This window comes from Amphiprion ocellaris, chromosome 10, assembly GCF_022539595.1.
Source record: "Amphiprion ocellaris isolate individual 3 ecotype Okinawa chromosome 10, ASM2253959v1, whole genome shotgun sequence".
Classification (NCBI taxonomy): Eukaryota; Metazoa; Chordata; class Actinopteri; family Pomacentridae; genus Amphiprion; species Amphiprion ocellaris.
The window spans coordinates 15044795-15064886 of NC_072775.1; the positions used below are offsets into that span (position 1 = coordinate 15044795).

General features: G+C 42.6%; 3 protein-coding genes across 7 annotated transcripts; 2 read left to right on the forward strand and 1 right to left on the reverse strand.

Annotated features, from left to right (window-relative positions):
- The first annotated feature begins 462 nt into the window (after positions 1-462).
- On the forward strand, positions 463-9007 carry capn10 (calpain 10). The gene is made up of 13 exons (XM_023268903.3): positions 463-758; positions 1155-1367; positions 1729-1860; positions 1979-2175; positions 2296-2525; positions 2607-2748; positions 3713-3879; positions 3971-4227; positions 4313-4515; positions 4873-5128; positions 6688-6881; positions 7014-7059; positions 7898-9007. Exons 2-13 carry the CDS (start codon positions 1221-1223, stop codon positions 7925-7927), a joined length of 2001 nt encoding a protein of 666 aa, XP_023124671.2. The 5' UTR covers positions 463-758; positions 1155-1220; the 3' UTR covers positions 7928-9007.
- Positions 9008-9492: 485 nt separating this feature from the next.
- On the forward strand, positions 9493-18101 carry eif4e2 (eukaryotic translation initiation factor 4E family member 2). 4 transcript variants are annotated; one of them, XM_055014697.1, is made up of 8 exons: positions 9493-9648; positions 10562-10673; positions 10758-10892; positions 11049-11153; positions 11650-11802; positions 11890-12030; positions 12662-12739; positions 17963-18101. In XM_055014697.1, exons 1-7 carry the CDS (start codon positions 9629-9631, stop codon positions 12695-12697), a joined length of 702 nt encoding a protein of 233 aa, XP_054870672.1. In that variant the 5' UTR covers positions 9493-9628; the 3' UTR covers positions 12698-12739; positions 17963-18101. The 4 variants fall into 4 exon arrangements, with proteins under 4 accessions (XP_054870672.1, XP_054870671.1, XP_023124675.1 ...); XM_055014696.1 differs by having other exon boundaries at positions 11890-12026; XM_023268907.3 differs by lacking the exon at positions 17963-18101 and adding an exon at positions 12974-14097.
- On the reverse strand, positions 14245-19960 carry LOC111567662 (phospholipid scramblase family member 5). Of its 2 annotated transcripts, XM_023268922.3 has the most exons (8): positions 19720-19960; positions 17956-18286; positions 17779-17856; positions 17497-17689; positions 16007-16118; positions 15814-15913; positions 15179-15237; positions 14245-14717 (listed from the first exon to the last, which is right to left on the reverse strand). In XM_023268922.3, exons 1-8 carry the CDS (start codon positions 19720-19722, stop codon positions 14691-14693), a joined length of 903 nt encoding a protein of 300 aa, XP_023124690.2. In that variant the 5' UTR covers positions 19723-19960; the 3' UTR covers positions 14245-14690. The 2 variants fall into 2 exon arrangements, with proteins under 2 accessions (XP_023124690.2, XP_054870670.1); XM_055014695.1 differs by having other exon boundaries at positions 17779-18286.
- Positions 19961-20092: the final 132 nt, after the last annotated feature.

Here is a 20092-nt window from a genome sequence, read left to right on the forward strand (position 1 = left end):
AAAATTAAATATATCACTCCTTAGGTGGTAGTGGCCCCAAGTTCAGTAAAGTTGGAAAGATATTCACAGATTCGGACTTCCAGCATCAATAACTCATTAGATATAGGTTGTCAAAACATAAACGGTGCCTCTTTCCCATTGTTGCAAGGCAGACAATGTGCTACAAGCCCAGTTTTATCAAAAGTAGCTGTCTTTCAAGCTACAGGAATAACATTGGTGTCTATGGAGTGAACAGGGTCCGTCTGCAATTTGCAAAACCGCTGCAACAGTAAGATTTTCAGTCTCTGTTCATTTGATTCCTCCTTTCTGCTAAAACCTTCACTTGGCTGTAGCTTAATGCAGAAGTTCTACTTATAGCAGCACTTTAACACTGTGGTATTTGCACTTTTAGCTGAGTAAACGGTGTGAAAACCTCCACGGGTCCCACACATGTAGTTCAGAGCTCCGTCAGTGGGCGGCGGTGGCCTCCAGCACAGGAAGGATTCACTCCATCAAAGAGATGTTGGAGGCTAAAGCGGCTCACCGTGTTTCTATTCTCAGCAATATGAGACGTTTGCTCTGGAAATAACTGTTACTCAGAACGAAATGCTGATTCAGGGTCGCTGTGGTTTTGGGTGCGAAACCGTGATAAGATGAGGCGACACGGAGATGCGAGGATATGATGTGAGCAGTGCAAGCTAGCGGAAGCTAACTGTGCTAGCTGTGCTAATATGAGTAATGAGAGCTACGAGGGGGAAGGTGCTTAAAAGAGGAGCCAGGTAAGATACAGACACAGAAAAAGGAGTCACAGAGTCACATTTAAATTTGGACACCAAGTGTGCAGCTTTTCTTTGTATACCAATGTTATTACAGTTGTGTTACTGAGTGGGTATTAGCTAAAACATGAAGCACAAGGCATGTTTCCCATCTTAAATACACTTTTGCTATCATATCTATGTGGTTTAACACTATATCGTCCCATTATGTGGCAAATCAATCATATAAGAGAAAATATTTGGTCATATATTATATTCTTATTCATTAAATTGTGCATGCAGCTGCAGCAGCTTCCTAATATTAATAATACCACAAATCTGCCTGAATTTCATGAATCAATCAGGTGGCTTATGTTTTGCATTAAGTGTAATGCATGTGTTTAATGTACATGAATGCAGTGAAGATGGTCGCAGCCGGCTGAGGTTCACCCACTTACCAAATCCAGGCTGAAAGAAGCAGGAGCCATGAAAGATCAGGAGGCCAGAGAAGAGCGTGGAGGTGCAGCTCTGTTCGAGGACCCGGACTTCCCCGCCGAGGACACGTCCCTGTTCTCTGATAGCTCCACGCCCATCGCCAGGCTGCAGGGAGACATCAGCTGGCGACGCCCGCAGGTGAGAGCGTCACAGGAGGAAATTGGAAATGCAGCAGTAAATTCCTTTGTTTATTTTTTCAATTCATGCATGAAATGCTTATGGGCTGCTCTTCATTTTTGGCTCATGGCCCATTAACTTGCATCACCTGTTACAAGTTGATCAGCCTGAGACAAATTTCCCTCATCACCTGGTTGTAAAACACCACCTAAGGGTTCAATGTTATGATACAACCAACAGATATGTGTAATAAAATGACAAATAATACAGTAGTATGTTTTTTTTCCAATTCCTGTGAACTGTATTTATGAAATCAACAGCAATTAGTCTTTTTGAAGTCTACATGTCTTAACCCAACTTTATTACTGTTTCACACGTCCAGGAGATCTGCCAGTCGCCAGCTGTCTTCCCCAGCAACATCAACATGGGTCATGCGAAACAAGGCTTATTAGGAGACTGCTGGTTTCTCTGTGCGTGCACCTTCCTGCTAAAGAACAAACAACTTTTAAACAAGGTACCCTTTGTGACCTCTTTGCACTGAATCTGGAGGACACTAACCAACTAGTCAAACTGTTTTTGGTTTTTTTTTTTGTCTCTTGCACTGCTTTACTCCTCCTGTCTGTCTCATGTAGGTGTTTCCACCAGACCAGCCTCAGTGGGGTGACTGCAGGTACAAGGGTTCCTTTCAGTTTCGCTTTTGGCAGCAGGGACACTGGACAGATGTGGCCATTGACGACCGCTTGCCCTGTATTAATTCTGCTCTCTGCTTCTCACGCTGCCACTCCCCCACTGCCTTCTGGGTAGCGCTGTTGGAGAAGGCCTATGCCAAGTCTGTATCCTGTGGAAATTCCGCATCTTATCTGTGTAGTTAACCTACTGTACATAAACATCGACATAGTAACCTTGCGGTGCTGAAAATTCCCCTACCTGTCCCTTTTGTCCTCTCAAGGCTTCACGGTTCATATGAGCAGCTGTGGGCAGGGCAGGTGTCTGAGGCCCTGGTAGATTTGACTGGTGGCCTCGCTGAGCACTGGAGCCTGGGAGAGTCCGGTTCAGAAGAAGATCGGCAAACAGAGCAGGATAGCGACCAGGTCAGGAGGAGAAGGCTGGACCTGAACCTTCTGTATGTCGTGAAGGATGACTGTGCACTCAGCTGCTCCACTCACAGCACCCCTGGAGGTCAGAAAATTGTCCCCCTGTAGATAAAAGCAAAAAGTGATTCTGTGCCACATCATCTGTTCACCTTCTTGCCTGTTTTAGGAGTCAGTGAGCTTGATCAGTACCATGCTATGACTGTCATGGAGTGGTTGGATGTGAAGAAGGTGTCAGGGGGTGAAGTGCGGCTTCTCAGGATCAGGAACCCCTGGGGAAGATGCTGCTGGGGAGGGGCCTGGATGTGGAGGTAGATTTGTGTGTTATGGGGAAGTTTTATCTGTTGTAGAAGTGTGTAATTTAAAAAGAGTTGTGCTGAATCCAAATATCCACAATTCAGACTCAAGCTCAAAAAGTCACCAGATTCTGTTATGTTGTGTAGCAGGCTAAATTGCAAGAACTTACAACTGCAACATCAAGTCACGCTCAACTTAACTGACTCTAACTTTATCATTAGCTGTTTGAAGTTGCTGTCATCTCTTCAGTGTGCATCTAAATCTGATCTCTAATTTTAAAATTATTTATAAAGGCTGGTTTATAAACTACCAAAGTAGCATTCATTTAGAGCAGGGGTGTATAACTCATTTTACGTCAGGAGCCACAATCAGTCCAATTTGATCTCAAGTGGCTGAACCAGTAAAATCAGAGCATAATAACAGATAAATAACAACAATTCTAGATTTTTCCTTTGTTTTAGTCAAAAAAGTACAATCCCGAAACTGTTCACTTGTAAGGAATTATCTTTTTGCAAAACATCACGAACAACCTGAAATTTCTTAAGAAAAATAAATTCAATTTCATCAATATTGGACTCGGTCAGGACAGAAAGCCACAGCTATGTGAGAGTATATTCACTGAGAAATTCACTGACTCCGCACAAAGAAGAAAAGTTAAGATTCACCCAGATTGTTAAATTTTTTCGCTGGATGGGTTTAAAAAGTTAAATCTGTCAAGGAACCAGCACAATGACAGTGTTATTCGTGTCAAAATATTACTCAGATTAATTTTGGCAAATATCAAAGCTTCCTACATCGATGACCATGTACATCAAGTCTAGTATCATCAAGTCCACTTAAGGCCCTCAGTGAGCCGCATTTATTGTGAACTTGTACAGACATTTAGGCAATTACAGCTACATACCTGTATTGTCAACAAGTTTCTAATTACAGAGAAGTCCAGACAGTCAGATTCACTTGATAATTCTCTCTGTGCAGTGGCGAAGGTTGGAGTTCTGTTGACCCTGATTTTGCTGCAGAGCTACAAGCCAGGGTTGCAGAGGGCGAATTTTGGTTGGATGAGGCTGAATTTATGTCCCACTTTGATGATGTCACAGTGGGATATCCCATCAGCAAAGAAGGACATTTAAAAAGCATTCATACTGGTAAGTCCCTTATTCTACAAAAGAGGGTTTTCTACTTTCATGCTTTGATTTTGACCCTATTTTTACCCTGAGGACTCTTCTCCTCTGACAGGAAACCTGCTCACGCACAATCATCAGCTGGCTGGTCGATGGATAAAAGGACACTCTGCTGGTGGCAGCCGAAACAGCAGCAGCTACAGCAGCAACCCAAAGTTTTGGCTCAAAGTGTGTGAGAGAGGAGAGGTACTGATATCCCTGCTGCAGCATCGAAAATGGAGAAACACAGAGACGTACGCACAAACGCCACCGGAGGACAGCAAGAACACAAAGCACCAGCACTACCAGGCTATCGCTCTACACATGTGGAAGGTTTGGGCCGTTTTATATGTAAAACAAGTGCTGGTGTGTGTCTGTCAGGCTTTGCAGCATGTTACTTGCATGTAATTCTCACCAGGTGGAAAAGAAGCGTTTTAATCTGAGCCGGATGTTGAACAAACCTCCTTGTGCTTCATCTCACTGCCATGCCTATGAGAGAGAGGTGGTTCTCTGCAGGCATCTGGATCCCGGATACTACCTTCTGATCCCCAGCACCTACCAGCCAGGAGCCGAGGCCCGCTTTCTCATCAGGGTCTTTTCCTCCTCGTCCACATCCCTTAGGTAAGAACTTTGTAGGAAGAGAGTCAGCAAGGCCATGTTATCACTTAAAATTACTGAAAACATGCTTTGGATTGAAACTGTGTTTCCTAATTTATGGTAAAATTTGTACATTTAAAGATGTGTCTAAATGTTTTCCCCTACAAAGTCCTTCAAAAATCATTGGAATAAGACTGTGTCAGCTAAAATTACTCATTTGTGCCTTTAAATGAATAAATCATACACAAATTAATGTGTATGATGTTAAATCTCACGTTTTTTACAGAGCATGGATTTTCCCACTGCTTCTTTTTCTTCAATTCAAAAAATGTATTCGTGATGGTATTCTTTATGACACAACAAAGTTAATGTCATCCTCAGTGCCCTGAAAAGCCCAGCACCCTCACTGCCGTTGACCACAGATGGCGAGTGGGAGACCAGTTACTTCCAGGGCTCATGGGTGGAGGGAAGCACGGCCGGAGGAAGCAGGAACTTTTTGTCGCACTGGCAGAACCCCTGCTTCCCTTTTACAGTGTGTGATAACCCAGCAGTGACATCAGGAGTTAATGTCAGGATTACCCTGCAGCAGAGCCGCCCCGACACCGACCTGCACCCTATCGGCTTTCACATTTATAAGGTCAGTCAAACATTCAGGGAAAATGTCAGTGTTTGCTAAAAGTTTTTGGACATCCGTCATTCTGATGGACAGTTTGTTCAGTATGTAATTAGATCTTTGAAACATCTACTATTATTTGTCAATTTTACACTTTTAGATGCTTGCGTTAGCTTGAAGCTAAATGCAGGCAAGTTGCAGTACTTAGATTTCCATCTGTAACTAAGTGGACCAAAGCAGCCGTGGTATTAAATAACTTACATTCACGCAGACACAACAGAACAGATACATCGTCAAGCTATAATTCAGCTTCATTATTACTTTGATGATTTATTTTCAGGCTGTTTTCATGTTTGTGAAGATGGTTGGCATCTGTGACGGAGAGAAATCAAGCATCAATGAGCTTATGTGGTGCACTTTACAGGTCATATAAGTTGCTCCTGAGAAAGTTTGTCGATTTTTGAGTAGCCAAACAAGCCCAACCTTCCATTCAGTAGTCCATCCAAAACACAGCAGACTAAAAACTAGTGAGAGATAAATGTTTGGATTCTTTTTTCATCAGTTGGAGTCCAATGCACACAGCATCCTTTCCCTTGATGCTGCTGTGCTTCCTGTAAAGAGGAGCCTGGTGCAGGATGGGAGTCTCAGTCTATGCCTAAGTGTGTAGAGGCATAGCCCCATGGTGCTTAAACCTGCATGTTGTTTGAAATTTCCCCATACTCTATGCTTGTACGTGAGCACAAACGCCACCTGTTGCTGGTTGGCTGTAATAGTCATGTGTGGATGGGTTCAAGCATTTTTTGTTGCAGACACTTAGCAAACTGTGATGAAATATTTACTGAATTGGACAAAAAGCATCTTGGAATAGATTGGCTTTTTAATAAACCTGGCCATTTTTAAAACACCAAAATGTGTTACAGTTAGTGTAACAGTTGTTTTGTGCCATTAGACTAGGATGCCAGACCAACTTTGTCACTGGTTGCACCTCCCACCTTGTCAAGGGCAAAACATATAGCGTGCTGAACATTTTCTTATTGATGGACACTACAATTTACCAATGTTCCCTAAACACCCCACGTTGCAGGCTCCAGTGTGCTCAGACAGATGTGCGACCAAAAATGACTTTGAAAAGAGTTAAACGAGGGCGTTGTAAATGTCAGAGTCGTCCCAGATGAAACTGAGTGTTTTTCTCCTGCATGCGTTGTTTACTCTGAGTGAAAAAAAAACATCACATGTAAGTGGTTCCGCATTTCACAAAGACGCATTATTAAGTGTAAAGACCGCAGTCCACTGAGCCCTGCCGTGTACACTACTGCAAATAAACAGATCATATCAAAACATATACAGTAACTACAAGAATGAATGCAAGGTCAAATAGCTCCAAAACATTAGAAGAAAATTAGAGTTTGTCTATGAAAAATGTCAGTTCAGTAATGAGCACAGATATTCTCCTGATTGTGTAAGCACCACCACTTCTGTAAAACACTGAACTTCCTTATTGTACTGTTTTCCAAACAAAATGGAGGATGAGTCAAAGCTGCCATCTTGATTTTTAATTGTCATATTTTAACAAATGTACCCAGGTACCAGGAGGGCAACCTGAGCAGACGATAGCTAGAGATGAGGATCCTGTGGCCAGTTGCATCCCTCACTGTTACACGCAGGACGTCAGTCTGTCCTGCTCTCTTCCTCCTGGAGCTTACGCCATAGTGCCGTCCACTTATCAGCCCGACTGCTCAGCAAACTTCACCCTCAGTCTGGCTCGCAGAATACACAGGTTAGCTCTCTTTCTCTGAGGTCTGCTAATGTCGTACTTCATCAAACTGTTATTTCACAGGTAATTGCAGTAATTTCAGTTCCAGTAGTTGTGTAACTGTCACAAATGATGGCGGATCTGTGTCTCTTTTAGGAAAGTGGTGAAAAGCCAGGAAAGGCTCGGGAAAGCCATCCAGGAGGTGGGTTAGCTTGGGTACACGTTGTATTATGTAGCATTGTCATAATCACTTTATTGATTGATTTGTAGAAACTATTTGAACTGTTGACCTTGAGTAAAGATCAAAATTCAAGCAAAAAAAAAAAAAAACTTTATATAGTTACAGCTTCTCAGATGTGAGGATTTGTTGTTACCGTTATATCCAATCCAGTGTTTTGAGATTTGCACAACTGTCAAGACAAATCAAACAATTTAAAGGCATCACTTTAAGGTCAGATATGCTTGACAATGTCCCACTAATGTTAGAAGTCAACAGTCATATCAATTTACAAAATAATTGCACCTGTATTTTCCTACAGTGTGACCAAAAAACTTCATTGTTGAGGCAGCATCTCCTCTCCTCCTGTGTTTTACTTCCTTCTAGACTCAGCAAATCAAATAGTTAACAGCAAGTCCTGTATCAAGGACAGCTCAGGGAAACAAATTTCATAGGTGCATATTAGGGCTGCCACAAACGACGAATCGACAAATCGCCTGAGCACGATACGTCATCAAAAGCGGAAGTGAGCGCACAATACAACAGAAATCACCGTCCGAGTGGAGCGCGGAACACGCATGGACATCCGCGCTGTATCGTGCATATATAGTATGTGCACAATCACTTCCGCTTTTGATGACGTATCGTGCTCAGGCGATTCGTCGATTTGTTGTTTGTGGCAGCCCTAGTGCATAGCTTATACATGTTTATATATATTTATATATATACTTATATACATGTTTAACATTCTCTTTCCATGACTGTGGTCAGAAGATGGCAGCACTGAATAACCCCTCTGTGTTGCTTTGTCTCTGGGCGGCAGGTTTCTCACATCTCTGTGATGCGGAGCTAGTCCTCTGGGACTGTTGCTGCTCCACTGACGTTGACTCACCTCCCTGTGCCTCTTGGCCCACGATGAAAGAACCGGCTCTACCATCTAGCCTCGCCACAGAGGACATGTGTGTGTCTGTGTGTGTTTGTGTGTGCATACATGTACGTGTACCATGAGCGGCTGAGAAGGCAGGCAGATTTAGTGGGAATCCCAGAAACCCCTTTATCCTGAACCGCTGAGGCTCTGGGCTGATGGGCAGCTACACACTCATCGGCGATTAGGACATCAGAGGTTGTCGGTGGGTTGGGCTGCTAATGAAGTATGACGGGACTGGCTGGTGTAAACAAACAGCCGCCACTGAAGAAGGCCGCCGCTGCTCTCGCTCATTCACTCACTGGTGCGCCTGCCGGCTCGGAACAAAGGGCCCTCTCATGAAGGTCCTCACAGAGGCATAGGGGGCAAGGGGTGAGGGGATGGTCTGCCACAGCAGAGCCAACCAAACCACACCACACCATACCGTGCCATACCATCCCAGAGCTTTCCTCCCATCCCTCACCCCCAGACACTCTGCTTCTTATCTGGCCTGCATTGTCCGCTCCTAGACACAAACACCGGGTTTGTCACAGTCCTTTATTAATGAACCTGCCTACAACCCCAACGAACACTAAAGTCAGGCTGGACCGATAGAAGTCCACTCAGTTCCTAACTCCATCCTCACCCTCCGGCTCCCTTTCTGTACCCCCAGACTCGGTCCACGGCTCTGCTTGGACCTGAACAGACCCGCCGTTTGAAGTGGCCGCAAGAACAGATGACAAGCGGAGGGACGGAAGGGATGAAACGAGGGATGCGGCACATCAGAGGAAGACAGTTCATATGAAGAAGCCGCCGGTCCTCTTTGTGTTGAGGCTGCGCGTGTGTGGTGGTGTGTGTCTGGCTGCTCGTACGTGTATGCGTGTGCTGAGGGTTTCTGATTATTCACCACAGAGCCACAGAGAACAGACTTTTAGAAAAGCTATAATTAACTGATCAGAATGGTACTGTGTTGCGTATTTATTATGACTGGAAATGATGAGATATGATGAATAAAATGTTCAAACACAACTTGGTGCTTCATGATTTAATATGATCTGAGCTTAATGTGTTTTGGGGCTCATGCATATTTACAATGAGTGTAAATGAATGCGGGCTGCACAGTGGCGTAGTGGTTAGCACTTTCGCCTTGCAGCAAGAAGGTCCCTGGTTCACGTCCCGGCTTTCCCGGGATCTTTCTGCATGGAGTTTGCATGTTCTCCCTGTGCATGCGTGGGTTCTCTCCGGGTACTCCGGCTTCCTCCCACAGTCCAAAAAATATGCTGAGGTTAATTGATTACTCTAAAATTGCCCGTAGGTGTGAATGTGAGAGTGATTGTTTGTCTATATATGTAGCCCTGCGACAGACTGGCGACCTGTCTAGGGTGTCCCCTGCCTTCGCCCGAGTCAGCTGGGATAGGCTCCAGCACCCCCCCGCGACCCTAGTGAGGATTAAGCGGTGTATAGATAATGGATGGATGGATGGATGGTAAATGAATGCATTGGATTAAAACTGTGTAACCTCTGACCTCTCCACGCTCACCTTGGTGGTGCACACAGCATGCGCGCCCACGTGTGTACTGTGCGCGTCGCCGTTCCTGCGGAATTCAGGAGGCTGTGGTCGGACTCCGAAAGGCTCCCAGCTAGAAAATAATGAACAACAAATTTGACGCGTAAGTAACCAAAAGTTTCTGTGGAATATGTGCCGGGGAGTGGGCTCCCCGTGGGGTCTGCAAATTCACCGGGGAGCATAACGTTCACGAAAGCTGCGTTGCGTGTAAAAGAGAGGTGTGTCAGCTCTATTGCATGGTCCTGCATGCTCCGTGTGCGCTTTTAAACCACCGACAGAGCGACGTGTACACACACGGGTGCTTTCAAAACCAAAGGAAGCGCTAACGAGGAGAAAATAGTGGTTTACATTGCGGAATGAGGTGTGTTGTTAGCTGTAGCTTAGCCTTGCGGAAGGCGGGTAGGCCGCGAAGCCTCGGCGTGGTAGTTGTTGGGAGGTCGGGTAATGTACGTGCATGCTCGGCTTAAACTCGACTCCCATGGCCCTAAAAATACGGATATAAACTGACACCGTGACTGACAGACAGACAGATGCTAACAATATTGGGGGTAGTTTAAGTAGAGTTGTGTGCATGTGGTTTAAAATTGGTATACGTCTTGCAGGCCACGGGAGAAAAGTACACTGAATTGCCAGTTTATCAGGTTCATCCACCTCACACTAAAGCAGCACGATACAGCAGCCCAGCAATAATCCTCCCTTCACCAGGATTACAGTTAATGTTTTGTTGTGTTGTGACAGCCTTATTTGTTTCAATGATGCCACACTAAATATTGGAGATACTAGTCGTTGCAACACAGTGTAGTTGAACAGCAGCAGCAGCACAAATGACAGCTTCCACTGACCATAGTGTTGATTAAAGACCTCTATAAAAGTGTACTTTATGGAAGCTGAATCTATTGCAGGCATTTTAATTAACTGTCAAAAGAGTGTATGACCCCCTATATTTAAACTAGCAAATGCATGACTTTTTTTTTTCTTTTAAAAAATGTTGGTTCCTGTGTTTCCATCAAACCCAGTCTGAAAGATGACGACAGTGGAGATCACGACCAGGACCAAGGCTCACCGAAAGACAGTGAGAAGGAAAAAACAGAAGACGAAGACAAAGAACAGAACACTTCCAAGAAAAAAGTGAGAGCTGTTAAAGACTGTCACATATGTATTTGTGGCTTGTAAGTTAACTACATGACTATATGACTTCCTTGTCCTTGGCAGATGGTGGTTCCAGGGGCAGGAGAGCATCCTCTTCAATACAACTATACCTTTTGGTACTCGAGACGCACCCCGGGGAGACCGGCCAGCACTCAGAGCTATGAACAGAACATCAAACAGATTGGCAGCTTCGCTTCGGTCCGTCACTACTCTTAATCTCTTTATAGGGCATAAATGGGGAGGGGACACCCTTCTGCTTTTGTTTATCACCTCAGCCAGGCACAGTCTCTACATGCAAGCTTTGCTGACTCATTCTGTAACAGTTGTCAACATACGCATTTCCTCCTTTCCAAGGTGGAGCAGTTTTGGCGTTTTTATAGTCACATGATCCGGCCTGGTGACCTGACAGGCCACAGTGATTTCCACCTCTTCAAAGAGGGAATTAAACCCATGTGGGAGGTGAGTACATTTACTGACATCTTGCATTTTCTCATCTTCTTTGTACTAAAAAATTGCATGATTTGTTGCATATTAGAGCCTAACTGATGAATTGGTTGGCTGGTATTATCCTCCAGTGTTGGTCTCTCATTGATGTATCAGTATTGGTATATCAAAAAAAAAAAAAAATGCAGATCATAATACAGAAAAAGATGCTTGGGATAATTTAGAAGTGGTGTCATCACACAGTTTGTTAAATTACAACACCATATTTTGCAATACTCAGTACTGTCTGCAGCACATGTAGCCAAGTATGTATCACAGAAAGTTAAGCTTTGTCTTCTTTGTAAATCACTATTTAGTTTGTGAAACACCTTGCTGGAAGTTTATCAATGACCCCATGAATTTCTCTTTTAAATGGAGCTCTAATATACTGTATATACACAGTATCATGCTGACACTATTGTAGGTTTAATGTATTGTGCTCCATAACTAAAAACAACCTGCATGTTTTTAGGATGATGCCAATAAGATGGGTGGAAAGTGGATCATTCGTCTGAGGAAAGGCCTGGCATCTCGATGCTGGGAGAACCTGATCCTGGCCATGCTGGGTGAACAGTTCATGGTGGGAGAGGAGATCTGTGGGGCTGTGGTATCAGTACGCTTCCAGGTAAACCAAACAACAGACATCATAAAGTTATAATCAGCTTTATCTCATCACACTCAGACATGCTATCTTCTTTATGTTTTTGCTCAGGAGGACATAATCTCCATCTGGAACAAAACAGCAAGTGACCAGGCGACCACCGCCCGCATCAGAGACACCCTGCGCAGAGTCCTCAACCTGCCTCCCAACACCATCATGGAGTACAAGACACACACAGACAGCATTAAGTATGTATGTCTCTTTGTTTTATTATTTTCTCTTCACCTTTTCTCTCTTTTTCACACTTGCATAAATCTGCATGCTCACAGACAAATTGAATGTAATGTGATGTTTTCTTGCTGCTTTTTAAAAACATTTTATAAAACAATGCACATTTCTTACATGTAAAGCTAACCAGATATAGTAAATTCAATTTTTAAAAAGACTATTTGCTTGTTTCACCTTCTCTGTTGTGTAGATTTGCTGTAAATGTAATATGTTTGAGTTTTAGACTGCTACTTGGAATAAAACCTGCAATTTTAAGATGCCATCTCAGTATTTTTTAAGTTAAGAACTAAGAATATTGTTGTACTCCTTTGGACTACTTACTGCAATTACTATTTCTACTGTTGCTATTGTTTTTCTTTTGCAGTCATGATTTGCTAATTGAATGCTTATTTCACAACTATTTTAAACAGACAAAAAGTCTTGTTTTATGTATTTTAGTTGATATTTGTTGGCTTATATTAACAAAAATGTAGTGAAACTCCATCATGTTTATTGTTACTTTGCAGTAAGTGGGTATAGGTCTGACTCTGCCTTTGAATACGCTCGAATATTGTTTTTATTGTGAATGATGATGTGCTGCGTCCTCTGTTCACAGAGCCTGGGAAGACTTCCATGGTCTGGTGAATGCTAGTGGCGGACGTTAGCCCCTCACACAGAAGATACTCAGCAAAGAGTAAGAGCTGTTTATTTTTTTTGAATTTTTACCTTTATTTAAACTTGGAGTACTTTGAGGTATGAAAGTTTCATATACAACATAGCCGTGTCAGAAAATAAAGACACACACATAAGAAACCTGGATAACATAAAAAAAAAAGACAAAGTTACCAAAGTAGTTAAGATGAACAAAACAGTATTTCTCTGACCTGCTTTGTGTCATAGTAGTATTGAGTCTGTTTGTGTTGTGCAGGTGTGTGTATATGAGATGTGTTGAAGGATGACAGGTCCGTGGAAGGACACCTCTGCGTGGATTGGCACTGTGTAATATGAAGACAGAGCTAAAGTCAGGAACAGAGGCCAGAAGACCATTCCTTCTTTGTGTCAAATTGGAAGTGAACAGAAAAGCCTTTCAGCGGAATACTGAACCAAGCCGAAGAGAGAAATATTTTTAATCAACCAGGGAAGAGCGAAGCCTCCAATTTTTTTACTTTAGTTTTTTTTTTTTTATGCAAGTTTTAACATCTGTTAACTTGCCATCAGAGGGAGGCTGTTGTGACTGGTGTCTGCTGATCTGGTCATTAGCTGTTGACAAAGTGTACTTGACAAAATACAACAAAACCAATCTAATATGAGATACGATTTTATTGTTTATCATGACATCACACCTGCTGTTGAAAGTTCATGTTAATCTGTTTTCTTGGGACTCAAACAGGGTTGCAGGTAGACGTTATTTTATTACAGTGCTGTATTTTAACTACAAGTCCTCTGGTCATTTTGAACTAGAACGGATACTATTATTGTGTATGATATATTTGTAAATACAGTCCACTTCAAAGATCACTTAATGGAATCAGCGATGATTCTCCATCTTTGACATGGAAGTTGAATCCCAAAGGATGAGGACCATCCTGTGTTGGGCAGAAGGTTGTATAACGGGCATCTCTCGAATGAACTGCCAAGCTGCCTAAATCACTGTGCCTGGCCTCAAGCCCAACCCGAACCAGGTTTCCCTTCTGTCAGTTCTGTCTTTTCCCCCCACCTTCTAGGAATCCAAGGGAAGGGCTTTGCTTTAATGTCCTCAGCAAAAGGTGTATAGGAGTCCTGAAACACTGACCTTCACTCCTTTTCCATTTTGTAGTAAAAGAAAAGAAACTGGGCCCAAGGGCAGGGCCTGTTACAGTTTTGATCTTGGGGAGCATTTTTTTGGACCCATGTCAAGAAAAGCGTCTATAGTTTGTTGAAAAACTGTAACACTGCCCATATTTGGTGGCGTTATGATGGGTACAGGTGTGTGTGTCAAAAGTGAAGAAACACTGTTGGATGTACACCTGATGGATTATAGCAATAAATGTTAAATATGCATCTGCTGCTAAAGGTGATTCAGTGTCCCGTTCTTTCAGAAATGGATGTTGGAACTGAGCAGAAGTTATGGAGTGTGTTAAGAATACAAGGTTCTGTTTTACTCCCTTTTTTTATTATGGTACGTTCCCTTACTGGTCGCTCATTAAACCCCTAAAAACTCATCTCCATATATCAAAGTTTTATATGTGTGTGTGTGTGTGTGTGTGTGTGTGTGTGTGCGTGCGTGCGTGCGTGCGTGCGTGCGTGCGTGCGTGCGTGCGTGCGTGCGTGCGTGCGTGCGTGCGTGCGTGCGTGCGTGCGTGCGTGTATATATATATATATATATATATATGCACATATTTTTTCCCCTGTGAAAATACAATTGTTTCCTGACGTAAGATGTCTTTGTGATTTTGATGCAACCCTATACTACTGCTTCCAGAATGTACAGATCCATTAAGTCACTGGTTTCTTAGGTTTGTGATGCTTTTGATACTTATTTTTCACCAGAGAGGGCCCTCAAACCCACAGCAGACTTGGTGTATATGTTGCAGTATCTTGTTCCACAGGTGGTCTGGCTGCTGTGTCTCGGTAGTTGTAGTCCACTTACACTCTGCCAGTATCACTCAGCTCATCTCAAAGAACATGTGATTCTGCAGAGAAATAAACATTCATTATTATACTTTACTGGAGTATTTCAAAGTCAAGTCATGTCAACCTATTTATACATCGTATTTGAACACAACAAAACATAGGCCAAAGTGCTACACAAGATCAGACAATCAAAATTACAAATGTGTATTAAGTTATTGTATTATTATAGAGGGCAGTTGTTCGTACCCTACACTCAGATAAAAATAAAATTGCCTCTAAACCGATTAAAAAGAAAAGGCAAAAACTGAAAGTTTTCTGTTGGCATTTTAAACAAGTAAAATTTAATGCATTATGAAATAGGGTTATAATACATTAAACTATATACATACTTGAATTAGTTCTGATTAAAGCAGAAACTGCAAAACATTCAAAAGTTCTAATCTAATGTATAAATTATACTACTATTTTCAGTGTTCCACAACAACATTTCTTCCTACAGGGCAGAGAAACTCATGCTTACCAGTAAGAAAGTGGCTGCCAGGAGCAGGAGTTTGGTGTGTGATTCCATACCCAGTGGCACTGGAAGATGGAAATAGATCCACAAATGGAAAGATTATAGATTTCAAATTACTAGATATAAAATCCTTTATGTTCTCCCAAAGGCTGGCATTGCTAAAACATTTAAGAACTATGCTACAACAGTGGCACCCAACTTTATCTCATTAGTAAAGACTGTGACTTGTCAATTTTCTTCCTTTGCACCAATTGCTGTAAAAGAGCTGTTGTCAATATTAGTAGCTTGATCCGTCCTTTCACTTTCAATTCAAGTTAAAATGTCTCGAGATAAAGGGAATGTTGAAGAAACGAGTGATTTGATGCTAGTGAGGCAATCACGATTCAGTTTAGCAAGAGTCACTGCATTTGGAAAGAAGAATGACATGAAAATCTAAAGAAAAAGATCAACACATCAGTGAAATCCAAAAGAATCTTTCGATTGAGCTCCCTGTCAGTGTCGTGTAGTTTGTGTACATGCAGTGCCTTGTGATTTTGATAGCATTAATTTTTTAAAAATTCAATATTCCTCAGCTTCTTTTACGTACAATTTCAGACAAGATGGATTATTTTTTACAAGCTACTCTTACTAGTTGAACTCACCCTCCAACCCAAAATATTCGTGGTCCATGTTCCGTTCATCATTGAAGCCGGGCCATTTCTTCCATATTGTGCCTATTTTCTCACCAATGTTGGAGACAATCTGTAGTACAATTGAAAGTCATGTGAGAACACCGCTGCAAATGTACACGTCTTTACATGCATGCTTTGATAAATGGGTTATAAATGTTAATACCTGGAACTGCTGGTTGGAGAAGCACCGGCTCGGACAGCAGGAACCCTGGATTCTGAGTGTTGAGGCTCCTTCTGAATCGCACACTTCCAGGAGAGGGGTGAACATGCTCCACCTGAAAACACACTCAGCCAACACACGGCAACTTAACACACTTCCTTACATAACCGTGCAATAAGCAACCTGGCAGATACACTGGCCTGCACTTCACACAGATGCCAAGCCCAGTCTTGATGCTTGGTTGACCACATTTTCAGCTGTCATGATTCTGCAGCACCAAAACCATTGTTTGCTCGGTGTCAGAAGAGTTCAAATTGGGGCATGCTTTATTCTAGCACAACTGAGAGAATATTTATACCAAGTCGATCTCTGGTCACCGAAACCTTTGCCAGATCAGCCCTAATTGGACACAACTTCATTGAGTGCTGCTCCTGGAAAACTCTAAATTCGACACACAAAGGAACCCTGACTAACCCTGGAGACAGATTTAGGCCAGTTGAAGAAGGAAGTATTTTGGTTTGACTGCAGAACACCGGGTGCTGCCATTCCTCCCATTAGCCAGCATTGCCATTAGGAAGGATGTCGCATTCCTGCCCTCCGAGCCCAGTGCTGCTCTGTCAGTGTGTTTGTGTGCAGACAGCTGTTTTGTGCATTAACTCTCCCAGGTTTAGACTAGACTCTGGCTGCGTAGAACAGCAAAGGCCCTCACTGCTATTTACAGACAAGTTTGGGCATCTAGGGTGGCCAGAGGCTGGGAGTGATATGGAAAAAGGCTTACGTGACAAATTGGTCAGTCTGAGAATGTAAACTGGTGGCAATATTCTGACAACCTAAATTTAAAAACAACATGAAAAATCGTATTTTAGTGTTACTGTGTTACTCCGCATAATCAGCTCAACAGCTTCTACATGAATGATTTCTGCAAGAGGAAAACACTTCACACAGATTATTCAGTGTAATGAAGCATTGTTTGAACTTTCAAGCAAAACTGAATGCAGCTCCAACTGTACATGGCTAAACACCACTGGAGTGAATGGGAGAGAGAAAAGATGTATAAATTTGTAATTTATGGCAGCTCACTCATTCATCAAAGATATTATATTAGTAAAGTCCTTTATTTCTAGACAAGACATTTTAACACTAAATGTTGTATTACATTCAACAGACCCCTAAAATGCCTTTTAATATTTGGGTTTCATTTTAAGTATATCTCTATTGCAGAAACATCCATGGCTAAGTAACAAACTGAGCTTTGTTGAGTGACCTCATCAGATTTGAAGTACAGCAGCCTGGCGATATTTGCAAACAACCCACAACTCTCATCAGGGTTTTATTCAAATGTTGCTAAATAATTAGTGGTGCAACGTACATAAGCAGATCAGCCAACGTTAGACCACTGAGGAGAGCACAGACAAAAACCACACTGAAAGAAATCTTCCATTTGAAAAAGTCTAAATCTTAGTAGCCGCACGGACGTATTCAGACTTGCTTACCTCTGGCAAACAGTGCCAATAAGATGTTTATGGGGTGAGTAAGCTCTCATCTCCATCAGGCAGCAACCAAGGCAGCATGCATCGACCCTGAAGGGCCTTTCAAAATAAAAGACCTGGCGGCCCTTACAGTCAAAGCCCTTTAAGGAACAGGCCCGAGCTGGACCGCAGCACTGGAGGCAAACACAGGAACTCTCTGACAGAACACAGAGATCAACAACTCATGAGAACATCATCAGTCACTCTTTCTTTACAAGATGCAGGCATGAGGGACAACAACTTTACCTTCCACAGCCACAAACAGCTGTGACCTGCTGCCTCCTGTGGCGATGCTGTAGATCCTCCTAGAAACACATGTTGGACCTGCAGTCAGGAAGCAGAGCAGACAAATCTGTACAATGCAAGTATCCCCTTTTACACACAGAACCACAAATATGCAAAAGTAATCCCTCCTATTCTCACCTTGCAGCTCTGGTCTGGCAGTGATATGAATCTGACTGACTGTTTCCAGTACGGACATAAAATGCGAACCCGTTGCCCCTTCAGCCTTCTGTTCCTCCACTCCTGGACTCCTCAGTTTTCCTGGTGGCTGCATGTAGCCGTTCTCCATCTTCCTCTCAGGAGTCAGACCCAACAGCTGCTCTTCATATTCCCAGTCAGGAGGCTTTTGGTGACACTCACAGGAGGGAGCACAGCGGTTGTGAAAAGCTCTGAAGATCATCTGGATGTGCTTCTCTCGCTCTAGTTGGCCAAGTGGAAGAGGCTGACTGGTCACCGCTGACATGGTGCTAAACTGAAAATATCGCAGTTTATGAGCTGCAAGCAGTCAATGTAAACAATTTTTAGGTATCTGAAGAGTAAATGCTACATAGTTTAGAGTCTTTTCATTATTTGACCTCATGAAAAGTCCACTGTCACTAGAAACTGTTAGAAAAAGTCATGAAAATCAGCTGAATTTATTTCAAAAATGGAAATATGGAAGACATTTTATTAACTCTATGATCTTATTTTTGAAAGAAGAGCAGTTTTCTTCAATGAAGATAACATTAAATTAATCATAAATCCAGTCTAGACATTGTTAATGTGGTAAATGACTATTCTAGCCCGAAACGGCTGATTTTTAATGGAATATCTCCATAGGGGTACAGAGGAACATTTCCAGCAACCATCACTCCTGTGTTCTAATGCTACATTGTGTTAGCTAATGGCGTTGAAAGGCTAATTGATGATTAGAAAACCTTTGAGCAATTATGTTAGTACATGAAGTAAAGTGTGCGTTTTCATGGAAAACATGAAATTGTCTGGGTGACCCCAAACTTTTGAACAGTAGTGTATATATTTTTAAATTTTCTATAGTTGTTATTCTCTTTCCCTTGTTCCTAGAGTGACACCAACAGCCAAAACAAAATTCCTCGCACGTTGTGTACGTACTTGACCATTAAAGTGGATTCTGATTTTGATAGTTTTTGTAATTTAGGAAGTTCAATAAAAAGCAACTGGATTCCTCTTTTAGGTACTTGAAGACGCTGCACCTCTCATCCAAAAGAGAACTGAAGAAGCCTCTTGAATAAGGGGTAAAACATCTTCAAAACCGAAAAGAGAAATCCAGTTGCTTTTCATTTTTTAAAAGCTCCTAGGAGTCTCTAGAACACAACTTGCACTGCCCCCCGCCTCTGAAACAAATACGTGGCTTTATAAAAAAGAGGGCTTACCTTTTAAAATTTCAGTGAATTCTAGAAGTTGGGATTGAAAGTTTCAAGAAAGCAACTTCTCTCCTGCCACACTGTGTTTCTTCGGTCTCAATACAGTTCCCTGGTAGCAGTATAAACATCCTCCTTGCCATAGCAGCCGGCCTGAACTTCTTCTTTATTCACATCACACACTGACAGTTGCTTCCCAATCTGCAGCTACACTGTTCACAGCACCAAACCGTCATTCTGCTATATATCCTTCATCTAAATATCCATCCATTCAATATCTATACACCACTTAATCCTCATTAGGGTCTTGAGGCTGCTAGAGCCTATCCCAGCTGATTCAGAACCGGGGATCTTCTAGCTGTAGGACGACAGTGCCAACTGTGCAGCCCCCTCATATAAACGGTGATTACAAAAAGAGCACAAAAGGTGCTCAACTAACTGAAATGTTCCTGCAGAGTTTACAGTCATATATTTGACATAAAAGAAAGAAAATAGCACAATGGAGCATTAAAAGTCTGTTTCTTACCATCAGTGTTCGACATCCAGGCTTCTACTGACTCGGATCATCTAACTGTGAGAAAGAACAGACCAGGCCAGTCTCCTTACCACCTGTGTGTGTGTGTTTGTGGGATTATTCACGTAGCAATGTTTGGCTTTGTGAATGTGTTTTTGGACATCTCACTCTAGCGCCGTCTCACCCCCACTCCGTTTCTATCCCAACCAGCCGGATCTGCCTTTTGTTGGCCTAGAAAGGCACCACTCAGCCATGTAATTGAAATCCTGCTTCCAGAGGTGGGGGGCAGTGCAAGTAAGTTTGTGTTTTGGTGGTTGGATGAGGGGTGTCCCTGTTCTCTAGTTTCCTCAAGAATGTTGTCAAACACAGGAGGGTTAAGGAAAGC

What these genes read in the sequence shown, in the direction of transcription:
- LOC111567662 (XM_055014695.1), bottom strand. An exon ending in GCTGTTTGTGGCTGTGGAAG is followed by an intron (nt 17,690 to 17,778) that starts GTAAAGTTGTTG and finishes GTGTTCTGTCAG; the next exon opens with AGAGTTCCTGTGTTTGCCTC. An exon ending in TGGCAGCCACTTTCTTACTG is followed by an intron (nt 14,718 to 15,178) that starts GTAAGCATGAGT and finishes ATTTCTCTGCAG; the next exon opens with AATCACATGTTCTTTGAGAT.
- capn10 (XM_023268903.3), top strand. Translation starts at nt 1,221, where the DNA reads ATGAAAGATCAGGAGGCCAGAGAAGAGCGTGGAGGTGCAGCTCTGTTC. An exon ending in TCAGCTGGCGACGCCCGCAG is followed by an intron (nt 1,368 to 1,728) that starts GTGAGAGCGTCA and finishes TCACACGTCCAG; the next exon opens with GAGATCTGCCAGTCGCCAGC. An exon ending in TTTAAAAAGCATTCATACTG is followed by an intron (nt 3,880 to 3,970) that starts GTAAGTCCCTTA and finishes CTCCTCTGACAG; the next exon opens with GAAACCTGCTCACGCACAAT.
- eif4e2 (XM_055014696.1), top strand. Translation starts at nt 9,629, where the DNA reads ATGAACAACAAATTTGACGC. An exon ending in AGATTGGCAGCTTCGCTTCG is followed by an intron (nt 10,893 to 11,048) that starts GTCCGTCACTAC and finishes CTCCTTTCCAAG; the next exon opens with GTGGAGCAGTTTTGGCGTTT. An exon ending in ACACACACAGACAGCATTAA is followed by an intron (nt 12,027 to 12,661) that starts GTATGTATGTCT and finishes CTCTGTTCACAG; the next exon opens with AGCCTGGGAAGACTTCCATG.